The following is a 27,961-nucleotide window of genomic DNA, read 5'->3' on the forward strand; positions in this document are numbered from 1 at the left end:
AGCTCATGCCCATAATCCTAGCACTTATGAGGTGGAAGCAGGAAAATAAAGGTTCAAGGTCACCCTGTTCTAGGAGATGCTGTCTCAAAAAACAAAAGACAAACAAGTTGGCCAATACTGCTGTAGACTCCATGGGCACCAACCCCCACAGGGGCCTCAGGCAAGACATTGGGCCGCTTCAGCTCACTACTTCCTCAAAACTTCCTGCCACATGTGGCTGCCCTAAAACAGACACACTGCTCTGCAAACAGCACATGTTCAACAGATTTCTGCTAGCCCAGGATTTTCCTTATGGTTTCTTAAGCCCAGATGTCTGCTGAGACACGTACCCTGCTGCCCCCACCCGACTCTGCATTTTTGTTGCAGAGGGGAGGGGCATGTCTCTGCCTGAGAGTCCCAGGGATCATCAATGTCTGTCCACCTGTTATTCACATAGCCCTACCAATTTCTGGCTACCTGAAATGCCATTCGCTACCATTCTCCTCTTTTCAAACATCATACTTGGGACTCTCCTCAAATGTTTTACCCAGATGGCTTCTGCCACACAGGACCTCCCATTCCTACCCCCAGATGACTTTTGCCACATAAATTCTGCCCCCCATCCCTCCCTCGAAGTGTTCTCTCCTCTTTCCCTGCCTTTGCTTGCTTTATCTTGAATTTGGTGAGAATGGAAATCCAGTCAGAGGAGCTGAAGAAATCAATTTATGACCTTGGTTCTCAACCTGTGCCTGGCAACCTCTTTGGGGATTGAATAACCCTTTCACAAGGGTCACTTAAGACAACCCTGCATATCAGATATTTACATTACAATTCATAACAGTAGCAAAATTGCAGTTACGAAGTAGCAATGAAAATAATTTTGTGGTTGGGGATCACCACAACATGAGGAAGTGTTTTAAAGGGTCATAGCATTAAGGAGGTTGAGAACCACTGGTCCATGACATCAAGACCTGCTTAATAAGTTCTTCCTGGGAATCAATGCCTGGACAAATTTGCTCTGACAGACACATTTGTTCATGTTCTTTTATTTGACAGTCAGAACCTCAGAATGCTTCCCCTTTTCACTTCATCAACCAGGAAGTTTCAAGAGAAATTAAAGCGACCACACCCAGAGGTGTGGAGACACCTGCTAATTTGTCTTTGTTCTTTTTTTTCTCATTTAAAAGCTCTCTATAGGATTAGGTGATCTATACACCTAAGTACAGCATTCCTGCATGTTGTCTGGTGGAATGGCTACTTTACAAAGGGACAATGACCTTCTATCTGGAGGAACTTCCTGTGACACCCAAAGTACTTCTGAATCTCACTCTTAATGTTGCTGGTTGTGTCTGGAGAAGGTAATGCTGCTGGTAGTGAACATTTCCTCCAAAGAATTCAAAAACAAACCTAAAAATCTGGAACTCCTGAATATTAAAATGAAAAGACCCAGGGGCTGGAGAGATGGCTCAGTGGCTAAGATCACTGCCGCTCTTCCAGAGGACCAGGGTTCAGTTCCCAGCAACCACATGGCAGCTTATAACCATCTGTCAGTCCAGTTCGAGAGGACCCCATGCACTCTTCTGGCATCCACAGGCACCAGGCACCAAAATGCAGACATACATGCAGGCAAAATACCCACACACATAAAATAAAGACAAATAGAAATTTAAAGAAAAAAGAACTTTGAAATGAGTCAACTTCTATGACAATGGAGCAAGGGCCTCTGAAAATCCAGGCCTTTGGGATGGTGCCGTCTATATTTGTGGCAGGTCTTTACTGCTTAGCTAATCTCACTAGAATCCCCTCCCCAGTACATCCATAGAGGTGCTTTCCTAATCGCCTATAAAGTGCTAATCGAGCTTGACCATCTAGTGAAGGGACCAGCTTCCCTTTTGGCAGCCATAACGACCGAACACGTGCTCTATGACCTTGTCTTAGTCACTAGAAAGTCAGATGCCTGCCTTGTGACAAGATTAGTTAGTCACTAGAAAGTCATTTGTAATCCTGTCTGCCTGCCAAGGAACCAATCAGAAGTTAGCTGGTGGCGCTATGCTTTACGGCTCTGGGTGTGCTTTACTGACAAGCGCACAGCAATGACGCAGAGAGCATAGCAACCACCCTGGGAGGGCCTATGGGCCATAACAACCAGTTGACCAATCAACACAGGGCAAACCCTCCAAGCCTGGAGGCACACCAGTCCTGAGCCTGTGCGTACCCCTAGACACTCCCCTTATGCTGCCCTATAAAAATCTGTACGCAGCAGCTTTGAACTGTCTTTGCCAGCCATCCGCCATGGTGGGTGGGTCAAAGACCCGAGCTAACATGGGGTTAGCTGGTTAAACTACAATAAAGCCTCATGCAATTTGCATCAAGCTTTCGCCTCCATTCTGTGATTCGGGTGGCCGCGGTCCTGGGCTAAGATCCTGGAAGCCTGGGCTTTCCGAGGGTCTTACAATAGCAAGCATCCCAGGTCTTTGCATGAGGCAATCAAGACAGCAAGATGGGGAGGAAATGTGTGCAGCACACACATGTGATGAGAGACTTGGATCCAGAATACATTAAGTCTTAAGTCAACAATGAAGGGACCAGCTCCCCTTTTGGCAGCCATAACAGCCGAACACGTGCTTGTCTGACCTTGTCTTAGACACTAGAAAGTCAGATGTCTGCCTCATGACAAGGAACCAATCAGAAGTTAGCTGGTGGCGCTATGCTTTACGACCCTGGGTGTACTTTACGGACAAGCGCACAGCAATGACGAACAGAGCATAGCAACCACCCTGGGAGAGCCTATGGGCCATAACAACCAGTTGACCAATCAACACAGGGCAAGCCCTCCAAGCCTGGAGGCACACCAATCGTGAGCCTGTGCATTCCCCTAGACACTCCCCTTACGCTGTCCTACAAGATCTCTCAGGAGCCCCTAGGAGTTGTCTTTGCTAGCCATCCGCCATAGCGGGTGGGTGAAAGACCCGAGCTAACATGGGGTTAGCTCGTTAAAAAAAAACAATAAAGCCTCATGCAGTTTGCAGCAAGCTCTCGAATCCACCTGGTGATTGGGGTGACCTCGGTCGTGGCCTGGGACCCCGGATACCTGAGTTTTCTGGGGGGTCTAACAAACAATAAAGAGGCAAAGGGCCCGATATTAAAATAGACAAATGACTCAGGCAAATATTTCTCCAAAAAAGAATATATAACCCATGAAATGATGTTCAACATCTTTAGTCAATAAGTAAATGCAGAATAAAACCACAATAGAAAAAATGAGATTCCATCCCACCCCACTAGGATGGCTAAAATGAAATATACAATAGCTACTATAGTGAGGATATGGGGGTAGTGAGGTCATCACACGTTAGTTATAGGGATAGCAAATAGTGCGACCTCTTTGGAAAAGAGTTCCCCAAACAATAAACATAACACCTTATAATTCTGTAATCCCATTCCTAGGTATATACTCAAAAGAACTATAACCCTAAGTTCACTTGTTCACAAATGTCCATTACTTTCCGTAGTCACAAAATGGAAATAACCTCCATATCCATCAACTAAGGTATGATATAAACCAATATGACACATCCACAGAATATTGTTCAGCAATAAAAATAAAGGGTAGGCCAACAAGATGGCTCAGCACATAAAGGCTCTTATTGCCAACCCTAGTTCAGTCCCTAGGACCCACTTGAAGAACAGAAGGGACTGACCTACACACACACATACACACACACACACACACACACACACACACACACACACACACACACACAATGTCACACAGAAAAGAAACAAACAAATGTAAAAACAAAAAAGTTAAACAATGAAATATTGACATACATGACATAAATGAGCCTTGGAAACCAGTCACAAAACTGGTCCCATTTGTATTTAGTGTCAACAGGGATACACAGCAAGTTTATGATTTCCACTGCAGGATGAGAGTCAGGAGTGAGGATTCCTGCTGCTGATGTTACAGGGTTTGAAGGAGGAGGCCCTGGAGATGATTGTTAGTTTGATAGCTACATGAAAAAGAAAAAAACTAAAATGTATGTTGAGCTGCAAATTAAACTGTAAAGGCTCAGTTGCATCATCACATGTGGTCAAACATCAGTGATGCTTCTATCAAGAGTTCCTAAATGATAACATCTGTTTGAGGACCTCTAAGAGTAACACACACTCTCACACAGTGGAGGCTGTGTGGGATCGTTTGTTTTTTCCCTGACTATGGGACTCCCCAGCACTTCAGAAAGGCTCCCATGGTGTAATATGCTTACTCAGAGACAGATTCCCATCACTGAGAGGGATCCCACCCCTCACCAAGAAGCTATCTGTAAATATTGCCCACTGGCAAAAGGAAAATCACTTGTCTCCAATGGAGTCACACTGGGTATATTACCCAGACTGTAGGGTAGACCCTATGCCCAGCAGTAGTTGGCCAGGACAAAGCAAACTCATGGTTTTTGGTTTGGTTTGGTTTGGTTTGGTTTGGTTGTTTTTTGGTTGGGGGGGGGTGTTTGTTTTGGAGTCTGTTTCATTTTGCTTTGTTTTTGGCATTTTTTGAGTTATTGGTCTTTTACTTGTTTATTTTGTTTTTCACTTTCATTGGGGAAGTTTTTTGTATTAGTTTTTGCTTCTGGAGTAAAATGAAAATGTTTTCAATAAAACAGATCTTAGGCTCAAAAAATGTTGGCTTGGCATTTCATAGTGATACTTTCAAATAAAAAAAATGCAAGCCAAAAGTACACTGCATTGTATAATAGACTTTTTATCATAACCCTACACATATAACTAAGGTATATGTGTATTATATTTAATATACCTAGAACTTAATATAGAGGATGGGATATAAAGTCTTTCATATATATGAACTATTTATTAATATATTTTAAATCGTAAAAGAAATTACACCTGGAGAACTTGAAGCATAGGAACTTGCAAAGAAATCCTTGTTTTTCAATGCATAATCTTCAATGTTGGTTTAACTATTTTTACTGTAAATAATTATTTAATTTTAGGGAGAAAAATCTACATTTCCTATTTGGGGACCAATCATTGTGTCCTAGCATATATTTAATGCTTGGTTCCTTGTTTGTGAGTGTTCCCTAAAGAGGAGTCCATGCTGTTCTATGTCTAATACTGCATAGGACAGAATAAAAAAGAACATGTGGAATGGGCACCTGAATGCCCATTGATGGCACTGACCACTAATCTTGTCACTAAACACTAGAAAGCTTGCCTCCATACTCCAAACCCCATTTTTTTTTTCCTTACCCAAGCCCTGAGCAATCCAGCCAGTGCTTCCCTTTGGCAATGAACCATCCCCCCACTCTCTCTTAACTACCAGAATGTAGGGAAGCATACAACTGCTACACAAGGATGGTGAGCCCGTGGGTTAAGCAACTCAGTTACCACTCAGCTGCCCACACAAGCACATAGCAAGTGCTTAGTTCTATGTTTGATACAACATCTACCTACAAGAACTCTGACCATACTTTGAATATTTCAGACCCCCCAAAAAACCTTAGGTTTCTGACTCCATGCCCCCCTAGCTAAAAGGCCCATGGCTTTAGAAATCTGCCTAAAAAAAAAAAAAAAAAAAAAAAAAAAAAAAAAAAAAAATGAAGCCTCTTTGGAGGAACTAGGAACCTCTCTGTAACCAGTGTCAGATTGGTATAGTTAGCCAGTCTGAGACTCAGCTGGAAGATTCCTGATTCCAACTGAGTCTATGAACATAGCAACCTGTTATTAGGTTATAGCAGGACTTGGTTTCTAGAATTCTAATTCTAGCCAGTCTTCTAGTAGCTGCTAGCTTCTTGTGGTTCCTACTCCATGTCTCTTTTACATCACCCACATCATCTAAGAACAGTGATATATTCTCTCTGTGTGTCTCTCTCTGTCTCTCTCTCCCTCTCAGTACTCTTGACAACTGAACCAGAGCTGAGAACACAGGATGACTGGCAGGATCTGGGAACAGGAGTAATCTGAAACTGAAATTACATGGTAACATTGGGCATCAGTTGTTTAAAACCTGACTTTCCTAAAGCCCAGCTCCAAGTTGCATACAACTATTTCACCTCAAAATGTCATTGAAACCCATCTTTGGGGTCTGTTCAGAGGTATCTAGACTCCTAGCGTGTGCAGGCACAAATGCAAGACAGGCTGGGCAGGCCTTCCTTTGACACCCCCCACCCATGCTGTCTATGTCAAAATTCCCTCCCTGGAACCATAGGCAAAGGCAGCAGGAAGCTCAGAAGATATCTTATTTTTGTAAGAGAAAGGAGAACAGAAATAAATACAGCAAGTGAGGAAAAACACATTTAGAGAGTTCACTGTGTGCTTAACCATTGTCTGATTGCCTACATACCCACAGTTACCCTGGTGCCTGTGCTGGCTAATATTGTGTCAGCTCGACACAAGCTAAAGTCATTTAAGAGGAGGGCACCTCAGTTAACAAAATGCCTCTACAAACCCAGTCTGTAGGCAAGTGTGTGGGCATTTCTGATTTAGTGATTGATCAAGGAAGGCCCAGCCTATTATGGGTGGTTCCACTTCTGGGTTCGATAAGAAAGCAAGTTGAGCAAGCCAAAGGAAGCAAGCCAGTAAGCAGTACTCCTCCATGGCCTCCACATCAGCTCTTGCTTCCAGGATCCTACTCTGTTTGAGTTCTTCTACTTCAGGGACTTTAACTCATCCATCTTTCTCAGTGGCACTGTAAGATAAATGCCATTGTTATCCTCCTCTGACTGAAGAGGAAACTGAGGTATAACTGGTCCAACACCACAGAACTCCCAGCTGATAGATAGTGCTGCATGCCAGCCTCGGGACCCAAGGTTTTCCATCACAACATCCATGCACCATGTGCATTTGGACTTGGCTTCTTGAGAGAAAGAACACCATCTCTCCCTAAGGCAGGGACTCACCTGGATGTATTTAGGTTCCGATAAAGCTGCCCGAGGGACTCCAGTAACCGCCCCTCCATCTCCCGGTCCCTGAGTTGCTGAGCCAGAGCCAACCAGTGTTCATGATATGTAATGCATGCATCAGGGTTTGGGCACACCGAGCTGTAGAAATGGCAGAGGGATTTGGTGACCTGAAGCTGACCTGAACATAAAGCAGGGACATGAATGAGTTGAGGGCAAAGCATGTGCCGATCCTTTTTTCCAATGCTCCCAGCAATATGGGGCATACTCACTGTGTAAGTGTTGATGCCTTAAGCCAAACATCAATGCCATTTCATAACAAAGGCGGCTGTGGACCAGCTGGTGTTCAGATACCAGAGCTTGGCCCAACCAGAGTAACACTTGTATCAATTCCATGTCTGTCTCCATGCTGGCTTGGAGTTCAGAATACAGCCGGACAGCCTGCAGAAGATAACCCCTGGCTGACTGCCGCATGCAGGACTTGAGGGTCAAGTGGCCAAGATTGGCTATAGACACAGCCTGGTTTCGCACATTCCCCATCTCCCGAGCTCTGATCAAAGCTCGGAGATAGCTCTTGGCTGCCCTGCTTGTCCGGCCTTCATCTTGAAATGCTAGTCCCAGAAGGTTATGGACTACTCCCCTTTGGGTCATGCACTCTGTCTCCCTCAAGGAACACAGTAGCGGTTCAAGGATCTCCAGAGCTTTCTTTCCCCGCCTGGCTAAGAGATAAGCCCAGGCCAGACAGAGAGACGATTCAAAGGCTTCTTGCTCACCCACTAGTTTCCCTACTGCCTGGGCCTGGCTCAGATAGTAGATGGAACCCTCAGGAGACCTGTGCTGGAGGTACATTTTGGACAGGATGAGACACAAGATCCTCTGGGTGCTCAAGTCAGTCTGCTCCTCACAGGCAGCCAGGGCCTGCCTGAGGGTTGGGCAGGCCAGTGCAGAAACTTCACCCCAGCTTGAGGAAGGAACACCAAGGATCTTAGCAGCATTCTGAAGGACCAGATAGGCCTGCCAAATGGAAGCAGATATCCCCCGGGCACTCTGGGGACCACGTTTCTGAACAGAGGCCACTGCAAGATGTGGAAGATACTTCTTGTCATACAGAAAGCTCAACATGGTGGCTGTAGCCTCTGAGGCAGGAGGTTGTCCAGAAAGGAGCTGCAGGCGCTCAGCAAATGGCAGAACCTCCTCATGCCGGCCAAGGCTCAGGAGCAATCGGATGGCCAGGAAGCAGGACCTGGCCTCCAGAGGGCCACTCCCCATCACAATCCCTTGGCGAAGCACGTAGGCCACCACGTCAAGCTCATTCTTGGCACTGAACTCACGGTCAGGCAGGCAGGCTAGCAGAGCACCTGCCTTTTCAAGCAAAGTTGGGCCTTTATGTCTCAGCCTCTGCCTCAGGTAGATGGCTGCCAAGTTGATGTACAGAGCAGACACTAGGGAGAGGTCTTCAAACGCCCCATCAAGGACTCGGATGGCCTCTTCAAAGTATACCCTGGCCTGGGAAAGTTTGATCTTCCTGATGCTTAGCCGGCCCAGGAGGAAGCAGAGCCTGGCATGGGCCCAGGTCATGTGGCTCATCTTGGCCCACTTTCTTGAGGTTTCTAGGTAGGCCAGTAGTTCATCCTCCTCAGAGAAGCTGTAAAACGAGGAAGTAATGAAAGAGAAGGAGAAATTATAGAGGCTCTTAAAGTGGTCACTGTAGCCTTCGTGATCCAGAAAAGCCAAGATGGGGGCAAAGTTCTCCAACTCATCCTCTTCTAGACTAGTGCTCAGGTCCATGAACAGTTCTGGGTCATCAAGGTCATCGGGCTCCGGAAGGTGATAGCTGTCTGAGGAGGCTGAGAGGAGCTCTTCCTCCAGGCTGGAGCCCACAGAGCTGCTGGAACGTCTGGAGCCCAGGGTCAGTCGCTCCTCCCAGGTCCTACCAGGCCTGGCCTCCTTGAGGCCCTCAGGCTGAGATGCTGTAAGGACAGGCAGAGTTGAGCATTCCTGAGTGTCTGCAACTAGGGCAGTCAGCTCCTGGCAAGAGGATAGATGAGCTGACCTGAGGACAAGAGGTAAGGCTCAGCCCGATCACTACTCACCGCTCAGATCATTCTGAAGACTCTGGATGGATTCTAACTCACCTAGGTAGAGATGAAGGACAGACCTAGTATTAGATCAGAACACGTCACATGCCACTGACCTCTGAGGAGCTTTTGAGTTGAAGTAAGGAGAGGAATGCGCAGTCTTTATCCCTTCAACATCAGTTTTAGAGTTTCCTTCATCCCAGTTAACTCACACACTTTACAGTGGGGGCATGTCAGAGAAGAAAATGTGGAAGCAAGAGGTGTGAGCATGGGGGCTTGTTAAAACAATCTAGAGAGATGCAAGGCCCAAATCTCTCAGTTACTTCATAGCAGAGCTGGAGAGAACCTTAATCACAGGGCACTTACACCATGCTGTGCTGCAGGGTATCATTCCTGCTTCCTTCCTGCTCTCCCTCCGTTTTGCTTCTTTACTCCATCCACTCATCATCCATCCATTTCACAGACTGGAGTTCTCTGTGCATTAACAAGTGTCAAGACTGGGGACCACAAGTGCTCATGTTTAAAGGAACAAAAATGCATCTGAGGCCCCTAGTTTTGTTCCCTCAAGAAACTTGATGGAGATACCCTACACGGTTTTAGATATTTTGACCTTGAGCTAGTCGCGGGTGTAGGCAGAGAATGAAGCGGGTGCAGAGCCAAGGGGGGCAGCGGATGCTGCAAATACAGATTTGAGGCTCACGCCTCAAAACACACGGTGTTGGCCCAAGTCCCAGGACTGATGTGAACACACAGGTGCAGTATTTAAAGGGAAAAGAAAACAAGACGGGGGAAGGGGTGTGTTCATAGCATGTCACTGTTTCCAGAAAGAAAGTAAAATGCAGAGAGCAGAGAGAATCATAAAGGCCAAGTGACTTATGCTGCAGCTACCCAATGTCACAAAAGTGGAGGAAAAAACTAGGGAAGAATCAAGAAGATGCATGGATTCCAGGCAAGAAAAGTGTGTTCTTGACTAATGAGTCTCCCTTTAATGGACCTGTGGAGGTAAAGGCCACGCAACCCTCAGGACAGCTACTAGAGAGAAGAACCACCTTTTCCTGAGAGAGCAGCAGCAATGCAGTCCCCACACCTTGAACCAGTGAGCTCTGGGACCAGTAACCCTCCCACCCCCATCAAGCCCAGCCACTTCCTGCTCTCCTGTGGGGAGAGCTTCTGGGACTGCCATTGCAGATATTCCAATGTGCAACTTAGAAAGGATGAAAGGCCCCTCAGCCAAAGCTGGAAGAGCTGAGGGGTTTGGCTCAGAAAGCTATTTGCATACTCTGGACTCCCTAACGTTGAAAGACGCGTGCCCATCTTCACGTGGCCATTTCTCTTGGAACCAGGACACTAAAAAGCACATGTATTCATCACAAGATGGGAGAAGACTCAGAGATGCATTCTTTTCCCAGGGCATCAGCCCTAAAACAGCTAGCGTTTGCTAATAATCTGGTTCCTCTACTGACTGCCTTGAGGCCAGGGCCTACACAACCACAAGGCATAGCCCACAGCCAGGAAAGTTGACTCCTGGTCCTTAAACAAGTGACATGCTTTCTGGAACCTGCTTTTGGATCTTCCAGGCAATGGGCCAACAGTAAACAGATCCAAGTCTATCACCAACCACTGTTCTCCTCCCACATCCCAGAGCAAGTACTCCTTGATGTTCAGAGCTCTGCTTCCCCCACCAGGAGGTGCTCAGAGCTTTGGCTTCCTGGCTTAACCTTGGCAAATTGCTGCAGTGAGAGAGCTTTTGCTAAGGCTGAGTGCTGATATCTAGGGTTTCTACTCCTCACAAAAGCTCCCTATACTTGAAGAAGGTTTCCAATTCCCTCTCTTCCTGGGAACTGACCTGAATGTCCCCTGTGAAAAATCTCTGACTAGTCCCATGAAATGACAACCATTTAATTCAGCTGCATAGAAGCAGGCATGCCACTGTCGCTGAGCGGTAGGAGAAAAGGAACCCTTCTTCGGCCTTATCAGTGAGAGTAACCATACTTCTTCACACAAAGCAGTGGGCCTTTCCCATCATAAGGAAATTGCTATTGTTCCTTTGTTCATCCACCCGTCCATCCATCCATTCATTCATTCATCATTGCCAAAAACTATGCTAGGCACAGTAGATCCACCCCTGAGACGGATGCATCCAACAGCTCAGGGTCATCTTGTATCTAGGGCAGTGTGATGAAACGGGCTGCCCTGGCTAGAAGTTCTCCTGGCTCACATACTAATATTCTTGGGCCTCAGTTTCCTAATCTACAAAATAAGGGGAGAGATTATCTCTGAGATCTCTTTCAGGTTGTTTGTGTAATTTGTGAATAGGTACCTAGTCAGCTCTGTGACCTTTAGCCATGACTCAGGAAGTTCTTCCTTTCCTTGGGATGAAAGGCCAATACAGCTGACCACCCCTGGTAAAGGCAAGTTGGTTTTATCGGCTGTCATAGTTGCTTGATAACACAATATGTGCAATCTAGAAAGATCTGAAATCTACAGGGAAACTCTGTTGACCAAGCACAAACCAGGCCATCAAGTGAATAACAATTGCAGCCCCAAATTTCTAGACAAGGTTAGAATGTAGAGAGAGTCTCTTCCTGGCTATGGGCTCTTTTCTGGCCTTTAGGAGCCTGAACTTTCTCTGAAATCTGAAGAGCAACACTTACTAAGCCGGTAGACAGAAGTGATGTCAGTGTGAGCAAGCCCATGTAAGAAGTCCAAACACTCAGGCTTCCTGTCACTTCCCGGAACCCAGAGAGAACATCTTTCCTCGTCACTGAAAAAGGCAGAGTTCTTGCTCCTGGATGGGGCAGAAAACAGACACAGTTTAGTGCTGGGCTTCAGACTCCCCATCTTCCTCTCTCCACACAGGGCTGTAGTAAATCTTGGAGGAGTGGGCTTGTCCATGGCTGACATCAATTCCTCATGGTTGCAGTCTGTGTTTCACTATGGAAGAAGAAAGGGAAGCTGGGTGGTGGTTAGTAGGTCAAGGGCAGATGGAAGCACCCTTCTATTGAAATCCCATCTCCCCAGAGAAAGGAAGTCTGTCCCTCAATCCCCAGTGGCATCAGTTTGTAAAGGAAGTGACAGGAACTGGTGCCTCGATGGTCAGGATTTAAGCAAACTGTAAGAAGTTCCTTTCTCCTCAGTGTATTTCCAGGAAGTCAGGGGCAAATGGTACCTGTCTAGAAGAACAATAAAGAAAGCTCCCATGTGATCAGAAGGAACCCTACACAGTTGTTAAGATTTGACTCCACAACACAGAACAGCACTATGTGACACTAAGAAAGGGAAGAAATTACTAAGGGACAGAAAATGAGTAGAGGGAGGGTCTGGGGCTGAGAAGCAATCATAAATGGAAGAGCTCTTTGAGTGCAGCCTGCGTGTGACCTACCTGTAAGGTCATGCTTGCTTGTTAGAGGTCATTGGAAAGCTACAAATGCCAGACAAAGCACATCCAGTATTTAGCTGATCATGCTGCAAGATCACTTTCAAGCCGATGTGAGGGCTTACCCCTGTAATTCCAGTACTCCTTGGGAGGTTGAGACAGAAACGCTTTGAATTCAAGGTCACACTGGTCTACATAGTGAGTTCTTGACCAGCCAGCCTGGGCTACAGAGTGTGACTAAGGCAGGAGAGTAGGGCAGAGAGCAAGGTCGGGAAAGCCTTAACAAAAGTGGCAAAATCAATACAAAAGAAAAAAAAAAAAAAAAAAAAGGCTGGCAATGAGGAAAGCCAGATACCTCAATCACATACCTCTCACCCCACACCCTCAGCCAAGGCCAGCTAGAACTGGCTGGAGCCACTGCTGCAGGTGCAGAGGCACTCTGGAGTGTCTGAAGGTGACCGACCAACCTGTGGTTCATTATAAACTTCATGTTAACAGACAGCATACACCAAAAGCCCACCCTATTCAAATGACTCCCCAGAATACACATGTAAAAGTCCCATTCTTTGTATCACATGACCCTTTCAGCTTCTAAAATGTTCCCCTGTTCTGGCCATCTTCCACTCTTGAAAAGCATATCTCTCTCCTTCTGCTACCAACCACTAATTGTGCCTATCCAGTTTCTTGTTCTAAACCTAAAAATTCCAGCAGGTGCCCACTGAGCCTCAATGTCCACAGATACCATTGTGTATAAACAGAACACAAAACACAGCACACACACACACACACACACACACACACACACACACACACACACACATCAGGTTCAGTACCAAGTAATATAAAGCCAAATCAGAACACAAAACACAGCAAATACATGTATAAAATCAGGTTCAGAATCCAGTAATTTAAAACCAAATTCTTCAAAACCCAAAAATTCTTGATCTTGAACCTGTGTGTAAGAGAAAGTTGGACCTAAGTTCCTTCATAAAGCCCACAGTCTAGAAAGACAGCAGCTTATTTACAGAGGACTTCGAAATGTCTTACTGCCTGCCATTCTGGTCCCACCTTTCACCTCTGTGAGCTCTGAGAATCATCAGGCCCCAATGCCTACAACACTTAAGTGTATGGGATCCTAGCATACACGGTGTGATTCAGGTACCACAGAGAATGCAGTGTTACAGGGCCCAGAGCAAATGCAAAGATGCCTCTTGGCAAGAAGGTTTTCTTTACTGCAGGATTCATGCAAGGTCCATCTTTTAAAATGCTGAAAAAATCATTCTCATAACAAAAAAATGCAAAGCAAGAAATGAAAATAATGAAAGAAAACCAGCAGGATCCCAAAGAAATCAACAAATACTGCAAAATTAGAAGCAACAGTCATCCAAAGTCTGACTTACAGTATGCCTGGCTAAAACAAAGAAACAAGAAATGAGTAGGTGCTACAAGGAAATGTTGGTTGGTTTTCAGAGCAAACATCCCTCTGAGGAACACGAAGCTCTGTAAATGGAAAGCAGAGTCATACACAGAGATGAATTACATGGCAAGTTCAGTTATAGCAGAGGAGAAAGTTAGAAAAAAATGGAAGAACCCTCCAGAATGTGGCCTCCGGTGATGAAAAAGTGACTGGTGAATAAAAAAAAAAAAAAAAAAAAAAAAAAAAAAAGTTGATTCAGCAAGATTGATGATAGAATAAGTCCAACATACCTCCACCCAGATTCCAGGAGAGAGACTAAAAGATTGAGAGGGGGCAATATTCAAAAGGAGAGTGACTGAGAAGTTTCCAGAATTGGAGAAAGACATGATGAGTCTTCAAACTGAAGAAGCACACCAAGTCCTGAGCGAAACAAATAAAAATAATGTTTTTAACAAGGAATCCACTTCTTATAGGTCTTTCCAAGTTATCTACTTTTTTTATTTATTCTTACTTTTGGGTTTAACTATCCACAATTTAAATATTCAATTTAATGACATAAAAGAAAATTAAATGATGGCTGGGCAGGGGTGGTACACACCTCTAATTCCAGCACTCCAGAGGCAGAGGCAGGCAGATCTCAGTTTGAGGTCAACCTGGTGTACAAAGTATGTTCCAGAACTGTCAGGGCTACATGGAAACCCATATATATATGAAACAAGAACACACACATCTGACATAAAACCAAAGAAAGAAGAAAATAATTGAGGCAAATGTTATAATCAACAGTGCAGAAAACAAAGACAGCCAGCAAAAGAAAACATGTTTCTCTGAAAACATCACTAGACATAGCCCCAGCATAATGTTCTTTTTTTTTTTTTTCTTGTTACTTTCACACACACACATACTTTGAAGATGTTACTCTATGCCTGGACAAATTATTATCCCAGAGTATTTCATCTAAACAAGAGCTCTGGAGATGCTTTCCAGTTTCGGAATCCCACTGGAAGTAACTGCTTTAGAGTGAGGTTTTGCAGACAGCAGGGGTTAATCTGCTATCAATACCTAATAGGCACTGTTTATGTCTTGGTAAAACTGTAAAATAACAAGTTTCTGAAATGAAAAGAGACTGCCTACCTATATAGAAAGGCCATACACCAACAGCGTAATGTTAATCAGCAAAAGTAGATATCACAAGAAATAGAATTATAAACAGAAAGGCTATAAAGAGTAAAAGATAACAACACAATAGAAGATATAATTTTTAACACTAAGAAATTGTGAGTTTTCTCCTACTCTCTTTTTGCTGGTTCTGAGCAACTGGTTTTCAGTCTTGCTTACTTTTCTTAGGTTAGGTATGTTCTGGGTAATTGCACTTTGTTAAAATGTGGACAAGGTTTACTAAAAAAAAAAAAAAAATTGAAGTGCTTGCCATGTGAAGCACCTGCTCCCTTGTTCCAGGACGCTGTGAAGACCCCACCCAGTAAGCTCTCACTAGTGTCCAGTCTGCAAAGAGAAAGGTCAGCATGGAAGAAAATGTTCCTTCTTGTTTCTAAGCAAACCCACAGTCAAGTAAGGCTTTGACTTAGCCTTGAATAGAGGAACAATTGATGAGAAAGAAGGTTGAGGAGCCAGAGGCTCAGCCCAAGCCCAAGTGACCCTGGAGAAGCAGATTCTCAACTGGATTTGACAGTAAAATGTAATGTGGTTAATTTTGGCCCCCTGCATTGTCTTAAACACTCAATGGGAAAGTGTAGCCAAAGAGTAAAATGATTGGTCTATTTCCTCCCTGAGGAACAATCCAAGGGACCACACTCACCAGATACCAGGCTTAACTCCATATAAGATGTCATTAAGCAATTATTTATCACAGTAATTTTTGACAGGGTCTCACTATGTAACTGTGGCCATCCTGAAACCTATTTTGTAGACCAAACTGGCCTTGAACACACAGAGATCCACCTGCCTCTGTCTCATGACTTTGGCTCAGTTCAACCAAGAAAGACAGGCCCATTATTTTAACCTACAAGTTAAATGAAGGTATATTTTTTTCTTCACCTCTTCCTCTTTCTCCCTCCCGCCTCAGGCATCTTGGAAGGACCTCACATTGTGATTCTAGCCACTCCAACAGCTATCACAGTGCCTGAAATAATGCTGAGTTCATCCATCCATCACTCTCAAGTCCAGTCTTAGAGGAAAAAAAAAAAAGAAGAGTCCAATAGATAGATGAGATGGATGCTCTCTCATGAGCCCATCAAGACATTCCAATGTTCTTATATTCGGACAATTTTAAAAGTAACTGTGCTCTGGCTTCTCTTGGTTCCATGTCTAGGACTTGTAATACCCCATACTCTTTTCCTTGACTTCTCTCTCACATCTCTTTCCAGGCACCAGTCAAAGACTTCCTTTCCTCCCCATATATGACAGTAACCCAAATAAAGCAACTGATGCATTTTGGATAGGTAGCTTTTAGATAGGCCCACTGCTACACTTGACACCCACATTCAGCAGGAAAAAAAAACAGGTCAGTCATCAGCATAATTCCATAATGGCAATTGGAGCTCCCTCTTCAGAGGGGAGCAGGGAACAGAAATTGGTCAATTTGACTAAATGGGTAAAACGATCCCAAAGAAAAGTAACCAGTTTCTTTTCTGGCTAAAATCCAGAAATATCCTTGGACCTTTTGACAGTATCATTCTTATTAGATGCTGGAGATGCCAGAATTGTTTGGGGTGCTGATCTTAATCTGGTTCCTAACTGATTTTAGGGTTATGTATTAAAAGAAGGAAATGTTAGAATAGCAATAAAGGTCCATTAAGAAAAAACTTCCACAGAGACAGACATCCACAGATATACACTGAGCTAAAATCTGGAATTTAGTTGAAGAGAGGGAGGAATGAAGATCGAAGGGATCTGTACCAGGTTGGAGAAACACACAGAAACAGTTGGCCTGAACAAGGGAGAGCACATCGACCCCAGATGCTGTCTGGGAGGCCAGTACAAGACTGATCCAGACCCCTGAACATGAATGTCAATAAGGAGGCCTCTGCACTCCAAGAACCCTCTGTAGTGGATTAGTATTTTTCCCTGGTATAAGAAGGGACTTTGAGAGCCCATCCCACGTGAAGGGACACACTCTGGCCCTGGACACATGGGGAAGGGCTAGGCCCAGCCCAGGAAGATTTGGTGGACTTTGCAGAGCCCCCGTTGAGGGCCCTACCCTGCCTGGGGAGTGGTGGGTGGATGGGGTGGGGGGTAGGTTGTGGGTGGGGGAGGAGGGATGGGAGTGAGGGAAGGGAGAGGGAAAAGGGACTTACATGTGAAACAAGCTTGTTCCCTAACTTGAACTAATAAAAAAAAAATTTAAAAAAATAATAATTACAATTAAAAAAAAAAAGAAAAAGAAAGAAAAAACTTCCAGATGCCACAGAGATGGTTCAGTCATTAAGAGCACTTGACGCTTCTCCAGGAGGCCAGATTTGATTCCCACCACCCATAAGGTGGCTCACAACTATCTGTAACTCCAGTTCCAGAAGACCCAACGTCATCTGCTGGCCTCCTCAGTCACCAGGCATGCACATGTTACACAGACTTACATGCAGGCAAAACACTCATCCACACAAAATAAAATCATAAGAATTAAAGTTTAAAAAGAATTTTTTTTTTCTGATCAAAACAAACAATCCAGCCTCTGGCCTAGCATTTTAGTTGGGCCAGGTCAATCACCTGGCCAATGGTGTACCCCAAGAAAGGCAGGTTCGGTTAACTCTTTAGTCAGAAGAATTCGTCCTTTAATGAGATACTGTCCTTTTTCCTTCTCAGAATACCCCGTCCCTTATGCAAAAGTATACCAGGGTTCAGCTATGTGGCTTCCTAAGTCTGCCCACTTTTTAAAACTATACAGAAAAGTTTATCTTCTTTTCTTCTGTCTGTCTCTTTTCTAAGCACGTTTTCCCTTATGATTTGGGTGTCCTTTCTCTAAAGTTCCCCTCCCTACCTCCACGTGGTGGGCTTCCATGCTGGCTTAAATGATATCCCTTGGTGCTCCCATCCCTACCCCATTCTATCACCCTCCCCTAGGCAGCTGATGAGATTTATAACTTGCCTGCCCTGGGTTCCTTTTCTTTCAAACTCAAATAAAATTGCTCTTGAGCTTCAATAAATATAATATAAATGCTTGCCGCAAGTTTCACAGTCTAGTTTTCTAGCTGCCATCACTGTGAAACTAAGTAGCTGGCATTAAAAATACTATGAAAAGGAAACTTACCAGTTTGCATCCTTGGATAAGCATGAGGCCTTGGCCATGTGTCTAAAGCATCAGTCAAAGGTGATTCAGGAAACAGTCCTGGGGGACTGTCCCTCTCAACACATGGGAAATTGGGTGTGCATGCAAACATATGCACAGACATATGCACATCCCAGCACCATAAAAACTCCTATGCATTCATATTCACACCCTTTGTGGGACACTAGGAAGAGTCTGACCTAAGCAAATGCTGTCATTCTCAGAAATCCTTTACAAATAAATGAACACGGTCCAATAGCGACACCCTGTGGCATGACAGGCACAGTGCACAGGGATGACACAGGAACCTCAGCAGTGTGCTGCGAGGCCAGACTGCTTGACACCTCAGAGTGTGACCTCTGAACTCAAAGTCCACCCTTACTGTGGTTCAGGGACAACTGCAGTCCAAAGAGGCCCCCTATCTCTCCCACAGCTCCCTGGTCCCTGAACCTCTTTCCCTTACCTACTGAATGCACAGCTTCTGCTGCAATAGATCCAAGGTGACCAGTGCACTTCCAAATCCTTTGATGTGGACAATGCTGCCCCTCGGTGTGAGAGGTGCCCTTAGAGCTAAGCACCAAATCTACTTAGTGAGCGTGAATTGTCACTTGGGCAGTGTTTGAGTCACAGAAATCCAAACATAACTCATAAACTCTAGTCCAGACCTCTGGCATCCTATTAAAACTGAACCTCAAAGATTACTATGTGCAATGGTGACCAAAGGGCAGTAGTAAAAGCCAAGTAGCAAACACTGACACACCACACCAGGCTTGGCATGCTCTGTGTGCATGATCTTATCTAAGCCATGGTGATCCTATCAGTTAGTGCTAGCATCACACGTATTTTACAGATAAGAAAACTGAGGGCCAGAAAGATAACTCGCTATGTGCAAAAGTCACAGAGCTGGTTAGCTCATGAAGACATGGGATCCACCAGCTGCAGATGTCTTTTAGACAGTCTGACCAAGAAATCTGAAAACCAGGAAGTACTCCCAAATCGTTCCCTGTTGTCAACCACGAAGGCGTTTCTCCAGCCAGCATGCCTCATGCAATGATGTCCCCAATAGAGATAGCCACTCCAGCATCTCCTGGCCAGCTCCTTCCTTCAGGGCCCTTTGTAGTCTTTCTTCTTCCCTCCGCAGCTATAGGAATGGCTCCTCCGCCACTGAGTCTCTGCTCTTTTCCTGCTTTCTCCCTCTCACTAGGACCTCCATTACAGGGTTCAGACACTCAATGCTGGGGTTCTAGGATCCTAGATACAGGGCTTTGGATTCAACCCTTTACTAGTGTGTGTTCCCACTCCCCACCCCCTGCAACAAAGAAAAGGGGTCATTCAGACCTGACAAGTTCACCTGGCTGCCAGCTAGTCACACCTTCTGTAACTCTCACAGCCTAAGCCTTTCTCAGAATATTTAGATGAAGCCTCTGAGGGCAGGACACGGGTATCCATATTTGCAAGTCTCTCAGATTCTTTAACTTCCTGCTGATTGCTGCTCATCATGAGCATCCCCACCCCTCCCAACTCCTCCTCAGGGATTCCAGCCCTAGCCTTGTCACTGGACTCCTGCCTCCTGGTCAGTGCCTTATTGATGCATCCCTCACCCCAAACCAGGCAGCACCCGTCATCTCTCAGTCTCTGCAGACATTCAGACATTCACCATCCTCTATAAGGCAAAGGTCACAGTGGCATAGTCTCCCCACCTTCTGTCTTAGGGAAGGCCATGCCAGGTCTTGACTATACCAGTACTCTCCAGGTACTGTCCTGTCCCCAAGAGGATGACTTGCTTTCCCATGTGGCAAAGCTTAACTCAAAGGGTGCCTTTCTCATAATAGTTCTCTCTCTTTCTCTCTTACTCTTTCTCTCTTTCTCTCTCTCTCTCTCTCTCTCTTTCTCTCTCTCTCTCTCTGTGAACCTTCTTTGTATGTTTTCTATTTTTATTTTAATTAAAATGTAATAACATCATTTCCCCCTTTCCTGTCTCCAACCCCTCCCATATCCCCTGCCTCCTGCCCTTCCCATTTCCCCTGCTAACTCCCTCTCCTAAGAGTTCTGTTGACAGCCTTGTCCACTTTATAAATCCTGCTGTCCTCTGCGCCTTCCATGTTCACACTTCTGCATAGAAAAATGGCCAGTCTCCTCTCCCGGGAAAGGACAGAACAGAGGGAGTTTCTGCCCTTAGACCACTCTCTTTGTTGACTCTTTTCATGAGAGAGGAAATCCTGGTATAAATACTCTAAGTACTAGACATCCCTTATATAGCCTTAGATATTCCTTATAGATCTGTAGCTATCTATTTCTTATGTGGCAATAGATATTCCTTATGTAACCTTAAATATTCCTATGTAGCCTTAGCTATTCCTTTCCACACTGTGGGAAATATGGCCACAGTGTCCCCATGTGCGGAGGCAGTTTTATCTTTTCCTTTATACTTGCTTGAGGCCAACTTTTTGCTTGCCTATTACCTTGGGAAGCCCACCCAAATAGATTGGGCAACACTGTCCATCTCTGCCCTTCCCATGACAGGGGATTGGGTGGGCTGTCACCTGTTGCTAATTGATCAGATATGTAGGTCTGCTCCTCTGAACCAGTCCTTCCAGAATCAAGACAGAGAGAAAGAAAAGGTGCCTCTGGTTCTTCTTTCCAGTGCTGACTTCACACATTCAAGTTCTAGCCTCCCTGACCTACAAGGAGAGAATGTCATTGACCAAGCCAGTAATCTACCACTCTTTGTCTATGTTCACTCTTTGATGGGGTCTTGTGATTGGACACGGTGAGTGATAGGATCCAAACCCTTACACTGCACCCTTAGTGCAGAGTCTTTGGTCTTGAGGCTCAGCTTTTCCATTTGAACACAGCGAGGCTTCAAAGAGCATCTATTGAAATTAATGGAGATGATTTTTTTCTGATCACTCTTCCTTCCTAGAACTTTCCATGTCCCCCATGGATGTCAGAATGAGGCCCTCTGGCACTACGTAGATCCAGGGTACCCCCTGAACTCTCTGCAAAGCTGCTCATGGGGAAGAAAGCACTGGGGAAGGCAGTTGGGTCCCCAAACATACTCACACTGGGGAGCAGGAATCAGGATCTATGATCCTGGTGGGGACGAAGCCCACTTCTCCTGAGCTCACTGACTTCCCAATGAACCACTGCAGCCCAGGTATAACAAAGCCAAGGATTTCAATGTTTTCTCCCTGGACGAAGCTCAGTTCATCCTTTTCCTCCTGTTCGTAATCCATCAGGGCCTTGCACCGTCCTCTGCCTGTGGGAAACAACACACAGGTTGAATGTAAAGATATAAGGGAGTAAACCTTCCCTGAGTATCAGTGTGATACAGACTAGAGCACCCCAGCCTTAGAAATTTTAATAATTTAGTTAACACACACACACACACACACACACACACACACCAAAATCAAACTGATAGGAATGGTCAGGGATAGTAGGCTATCCATTTTGCCAAACTAGGACAATCCAAAAATGAACTACAATCTGGATGTTTTCCCTATCCTGTTTTAAAAAGAAAAGACACAAGTATAAGAATAAGTATAAGAAAGGCATGCATGCCTTTAAACTAGATAAGCTTATAGGAAACTGGATGTTCCTTGTGTTGTCCTCAACTGATTCTACCATTGTCCATATCATCACCATGCTTGGCACAAGACCTCAGAGCTGTGTATAAGTATCTACACAGCAGAAGGTGCCCACACCTCCCTCCAGCTACTTCAGCCCCTGTGACATCTGATGCTTCTAAATAGTCAAAAGCAAAGTGCATCATGCCTGGTGCCTAATCACCTCTCAGAACATGCTCTTGCACAATGGCTGGTAGGACAGTGTGCTGTAAGGAAGCCAGAGGGATCTGGGACTATCCCAAAAGCTAAAGTAATTATCCAATTTGACAAATGGCTCACCTAGGAGCCAATAACAATGTTTTTGTGAGGATTGTACTGGGTAGTTTACAAAGCACACTTCCATTCTCTGGTCTTCCTGAGGGCTGAATGCCAGGCAGGGTACCCAGCAGAATTCCCTCTTCGTGGATGAGAAAGTAGGAAGCAGTGCTGAGCAATGTGTCTAGGGGGCTTACAGGTAGAGCTAGGACTGCAGGCAGACTTCCCTGCTACTGTCCACCTCTCCTGTCCATCTGCTTAGTTCTGTGACAGCGTTGGCTTGATTACACTTCTTTATTGAGAAGGTGGAAGCCTAGTGAAGGCAGGGAGTGCTGGTGTGAGGTTGTGTAAACCACAACCATCTCCAAAGCCCTATAGTTCTCATTGTGCATAGGTTATGTTTCTCCAAAATGCTAACAGCCTTGTTTATGGCCAATTACTGTATAGTTCTAATATATTGATTCTGTAAATCCTTCTAGTTATTTTAAGTGTTATTTGAGTTTGGAACCAGTAAAACTGTATATTTAAAAAAAAAAAAAACTAGAGATGTGATAGGAAATGTGCTAGAATAAAGAACCGCAAAGATAAAGTTTCAACGTGTGTTTTAGATACATTGTTATCTAGTAAAGCCATATGCTTAGCATTGTGTGTGTACCCAGAGATTAGTTGGTGTATATATTGTGTGTGTGATGTGTGTGTATGTATGTGTGTGAACACAGGTATGTGTGTGCATAGTCTATTATTTATTCATCCAGTGGTTCCTGAGTACTCACTATGTACTAGGCATTCATAGTCCCCCTAAATCACATTACTCTATAGAAAGTCAGGAAATGTTTCGGTAAGGTTGGAAACAGGTAGCCTGCAGGTCACATTTGGCTCAAAAGTGTTTCATTTGGCCCATGCAAGACGTTTTTCTACGGGTCTATCTTTAACCCATGACACTCCCTAACACCCCTCTCCCAACCCTCTCCACACATGTGTGTTCTGCCTGTTCACGTTGACAGGCATCTGTTTCCTCGGCCCTGGCCTGAACGTTCACTTCACAGGCAAAGCCCCCAAGTGTGCAGACAGTAACTGGCTTCCCACATCCATCAGTGAGATTGGGAGACAGGTAAAATCATCTTCCTGGCAATGCTGTTTTCAACTCATACCAATCTGATAGGAGCCTGTCCATTCTCTCTTCCTGGGAAGGCCACAGATTCCTGGGTAATTCTTTAGGAACCATCTGCCAGTGGAAACATGGAGTTTTAAAACATTAGAACAATGAGCAGAATAGCCCCATAGAAAAACGACGGTGGTATTATTGTTCATCTTATTCTAATGACAGCAAACTGAGACCCTACTTTACACTGTGAAATGAAAGTGTGGGATGTTTCCTAGCTCTGCAATGCCCCTGCCAGTTAAATAACTCATATATAACCTTTAATAGTCACACTGTCAATTCTGCCAGGACCAGGCAGAATGAATAAGATGTGAGATCATCTTGTCACTCTGTGTGCTCAAGTTTACAGCATCCTCCAGTAGAGAGTCTCAAACTTTAGTGTGAAGAACATGCCTGAGGAGATCATTGAAAATGGAAGCTTCTATTTATTCTCCAAATCCAATGGGTTTTTCATGGAACTTCTATTTATGTTTGTTTAACATCACATTTTACAATTATCTACTACTCAGTGCTTCTTGCAAAGTCTTCAATTTCCTAGAATATTAGTAGCCTCAATGTTTTCTTGTGCATGAAAAGGCCTCTCCATCTTTCAATGGCTACACATGGTCCAATCTCCACTCTGATATTTCCTTATATTCTAAGAAATGTTGCTATTTGTATAATTCATTTGAAGAAAGAGTATATGTAATGATACGCTTGTTCCAGGAGTGTCTTGGTTTATTTCTGTTGTCACAGACTGATTAATAAAGTTTTTCCTTTTGTGTTAATTGGATAATAAATTGTAAGCCTTTCATTTCAAAAGAAAGAAAGAAAGAAAATGGAAGTTTCTGGGCCCAACCCCAAGAGAATTAGAGGAGGGTCAGGGGACTGAATTTATAGTGACACCCTCAAGTGACCCTGACACAAGTGGACCCAGTCCATGCACTGAAAAGCACTGCAATGGAGGTCATCTATTTCATCCTATATACTATGTCCATCTAAAACTTAGAGGTTTTTCATCAAATAATACAATTTGTAAAACAATAGGAGATTAAAAAGCCACCCTGTGGGCTGAAGAGATTGCTCAGTGGTTAAGAACAATGGCTCTTCTTCCAGAGGTCCTGAGTTCAATTCCCAGCAAACCACATGGTAGCTCACAACCATCTCTAATGGTATCTGATACCCTCTTCTGGCACGAAGATATACATACAGAGCACTCATTCATAAAATATAAACACATAAAATTTCTTTAAGAGTCACCCCAATTTTGTCCTATTCCAGGCACCAGGAATACCATATCTAAAAGGATATCTATTCTAATCTGTACAAACTTCAGTCTGCTCTGGGACCCTCCCCCAGGAAGTGGGCAGCTACTCACTGATGGAAAGGGACAGACAGGGGCTCCAAGGCTGACACAGGAACCAGGCCCCTTTGACCCGTCACTAAGGACACGCCTTCCCACTCAGATTCGCCTTCAGGGAGCACGGAGATTAGCTCATTCTTGCACAGTGTCAAGTATTCCCCTTCCTTCTCATCTGGCTGAGCCACAGAGCATGTGGCTCTGCAGAGGAAGTGGCCTGTGGAGAATGAGAAAAGCCTTCCAAGAAGTAGCCGGAAATGGGAGAGAATCTCCAATTAGGTACCGCTTAGATGCAGAGCCCAGGGAACTCCCTGTCAGTGACTTTTCTTACGCCTTGTGCCTCCTCCCCCTGGACAGTGGAATTTTAGGAGGACAGGGAGTTCCCTTAAAAATAGATACTAACAGATCTGAGTAATTCGAGAGAATAAGACTTAACTGGAATTTACCTCAAAAAAAGAAAAAAGAAAAAGAGAGGGGGGGACAATGAACTCCCCCCCACCCTGAGAAAACATATGCATTTACTAAACTCTGACTGTCTTTGGAAACCTGCGTTTCATTCAAAGCCATGAAGAGAAAAGGAAGTTGGTTTAGATGGATGCAATGCTCCTAGTGAGCTTTGCAATGGTACAACACGGACTCTGTCCTAAGAGCTATGCAATGGAACTGGAAGGAGAATCACTTCTAAAACTATCTCAGACCAATCTGGCTTTCACTAAGTGATCAGACTTGACCAACTGCCAGGCTGATGGCATCTGCCCTTGTGAAAAGGTCAGACTGGGTGCTTCAACTGGCTCTTCAGCATTCTGTTATTGAATTTCATGAAATAGTTCAGGTTTTCCAAGATTTATAAATTTATTTTATACCCAAACTTCATCATGTGCTCCCAGAACCATCTCTCAGTCCTGGAGACCATTACATGGGAAACTTTATTTTTAAAATGCCAGTGCTAGGGTCCCCATCCCCAGGAAATCTACCAGCCTGGGTAGAGCCTGGGAGCCCCCCATCCCCATGCCCCCAAACCTCCAATCAGCCTGAACATGAATCAGTGAGAGCAACTAACACAGTTGTTTGTGTGACTTCAGGACTAGGCTGAGAAGGATGTTTGAAACTTTGTTACAACACATAGGTTCACTCGTGCATGTTTTCATCGTTCAAGGATTTTTGGTTTTTGGCCTCTCTTAGTGTCTTAATTATCTGAGGGACTCCAATAGCAAATATTTCAATAAGGCTCCCATCCCAAATCCCATGCCAGACTCACCTTCCTGCAGCAGGAGGCCCAGGTATAAGTTTTCCAAGTGATTGTCATCTACAAACACTTGGATCTCCGTGTCATCCACCAGTCTGCAGTTGAGCCAGTATTTGTGGTCAAAAAGGAGCTGTTCCAGACATGTGGACACATAGCCTAGAGGTCAAACCAACATAGCTGAACAATATGAGTTCTGCCCTGAGCAACCAGAAAAGAGAAAGCAGGTTCCATCCTGCCTTCATACCAGACCCATCATTGAAATGGAGCAGAATGCTAACTACACACTTTCTAAAATGAACTGATTCTTCTCAACATCCACTAGGAAATACAAGTTGAGTTCAAGTCATGTTTATCATTCTAAGCATATTTATCTTTGTGGTCTCCATAAGTGCAGATTTATCTTTTTAATCTTTTTACATTTGTTTATTCTGTGTGTACTCGTCTCTCTCCCTCCTTTGTCTCTCTCCTCTCCCTCTCTCTCTCTCTCTCTCTCTCTCTCTCTCTCTCTCTCTCTCTCTGTGTGTGTGTGTGTGTGTGTGTGTGTGTAAATACATTCTCTTCTCCCTGTGTGTGTGTGTGTGTGTGTGTGTGTGTGTGTGTGTGTGTGTGTTGTGGGGAGTGTAAATACATTTGTATACCACAGTGCATGAGTGGAGGCCAAAAGACAACTTGCAAGAGTCAGTTTTCCTCCACTGTGTGGATTTCTGAGATGGAACTCAGGTTATCAGACTTGGTGGCAAGTGCCTTCACCCCCGAGCCATTTAATCAGCCCTCAGTGATTTTTCCTAATACAACGGGGGTCTTCCAGTTTGCTGTGTTGACTCTGAGGGTTCCTGGCCTCCCTCTCAAGTTCTAACCTGAAACTCAAATTTCTGTACCCTGATGCTTTGGAGGCTGAGGAGGCTATGACAGCCCATAGAGTCAGAATCCCATTCTACCACCCAGTCTGACTTGGTCCTCTCCTACAGCCTAGGATGCTCTGCCAAGCTGAAATGTCTGGATGTGAGACAGTGGTTATAGTGCTTGCTTAGCAGAGCAGAGATCAGGTTTGACTCTCAGAATTGAAGAAAGGGGGGTAGGTGGGAGGAAGAAAACTTAAAGCTATGTAAACTGTAAAGAAAAGATCACTATTATATGTCAATATTCTTCTAACCATGAATTGCTCATATTGAAATATGAGCTTTTTTTTTTTTTGCTTGTTTTGAGACTTCTTGACTATTCCTATAATGTGATAACCTGTCGTTCTCCACCCTCACAGTCTACCACAAAAGTCTTCTTTTGTAGTAGTGGAAGTTCACACCTAGGAGTCTCAGGAAAATGCAGAGGCTAGTTAGCTCTGAGCTAGAGCCTGGGTTTCTGAGTCTATAACACTAGCAAACCCCAGGAAGCAAACAAACTGATCCACAGAACAAAACCAATCATCTGTGATGGTCACAGGAAATACATCACAGAGAGCAGGAAATCACCATGAATATAAGAGAAGTTTCCCCCTCCAGCCAAGGGTCACTTTGATCCTCAGGCCAGTGTTTTCTGTAACACAGCAAATGTCCATCAAATTAGGTGACTTGGCTTTGAAAACATCAGTTCCCACCAGAAGATTTTTATGCTGGAACTGAGAATGAAACAGTGCCCACTCCAACAGTAAAGTCACTGTGCCCTGACATTTATCTGTAACTTTCTAGAAAACCCTGAAGACTGGGGCTACTTCCCAGCTAGGTCTCCCATGTCTTTTTTTTGACTCTTTTACAAACACATGGCACAAAGCATCTTCAAGCTTTAGTATTTTGAGCAGTTTCTCACTCTTCCTCAAGAATAGCTGTCTTTCTTCTTAATGACCTCAACATCTATCTCACTGCTGCCAACTCAGTAGCTCACCAAATGGTTTGCCCAGTTATGTAATTTAAAATAATCTCTCCCTGGACATAGAGAAATGAGTTTCTTCACATGACATTTTAGAGTGATAGTTAATATTTAGTTTAGAATTAGCTCTAGAGAGTTGATGATATTTCAAAAGCTAACCATCCATTTCAGGGCGGCATCTCTTTTAACTATCAGGGACAAACCAATTCCCAGGTTGAAAAAGCTGAGAAGTATGTTCTCCTCTACGTACCCAGGGCATACCTAAGTTCAGGTAGGTGGAAAACTTCCAGATTTCTTCCACAGTCTTGAAGGTGATGAGGAACTGATCCTTCTGGGACTGGACTCTCACCAGCCTTGCAGAGAGGTCCTAAACAAGAGCAACAAGAAATCCTGTGGTGACAGAGTCCTTTAAGGAGATGTTGTG

The 27,961-nt window shown here is 44.5% G+C and overlaps 1 protein-coding gene across 1 annotated transcript in view; it reads right to left on the reverse strand.

Annotated features, from left to right (window-relative positions):
• Nucleotides 1–27,961, reverse strand: part of Sh3tc2 (SH3 domain and tetratricopeptide repeats 2) — a 58,810-nt gene that overhangs the window by 12,603 nt on the left and 18,246 nt on the right. Inside the window, exons 4-12 of the mRNA XM_027402777.2 lie at nucleotides 27,799–27,904; nucleotides 25,690–25,833; nucleotides 24,450–24,648; nucleotides 23,082–23,155; nucleotides 21,110–21,305; nucleotides 11,626–11,759; nucleotides 8,987–9,028; nucleotides 7,166–8,863; nucleotides 6,894–7,074 (exon numbers count right to left, since the gene is read on the reverse strand). Coding sequence (XP_027258578.2) covers nucleotides 6,894–7,074; nucleotides 7,166–8,863; nucleotides 8,987–9,028; nucleotides 11,626–11,759; nucleotides 21,110–21,305; nucleotides 23,082–23,155; nucleotides 24,450–24,648; nucleotides 25,690–25,833; nucleotides 27,799–27,904 — 2,774 coding nt within the window. The remainder of the gene's footprint in view (nucleotides 1–6,893; nucleotides 7,075–7,165; nucleotides 8,864–8,986; nucleotides 9,029–11,625; nucleotides 11,760–21,109; nucleotides 21,306–23,081; nucleotides 23,156–24,449; nucleotides 24,649–25,689; nucleotides 25,834–27,798; nucleotides 27,905–27,961) is intronic.

The sequence above is a fragment of the Cricetulus griseus genome, chromosome 2 (assembly GCF_003668045.3).
Source record: "Cricetulus griseus strain 17A/GY chromosome 2, alternate assembly CriGri-PICRH-1.0, whole genome shotgun sequence".
In the NCBI taxonomy this organism is placed as follows: domain Eukaryota; kingdom Metazoa; phylum Chordata; class Mammalia; order Rodentia; family Cricetidae; genus Cricetulus; species Cricetulus griseus.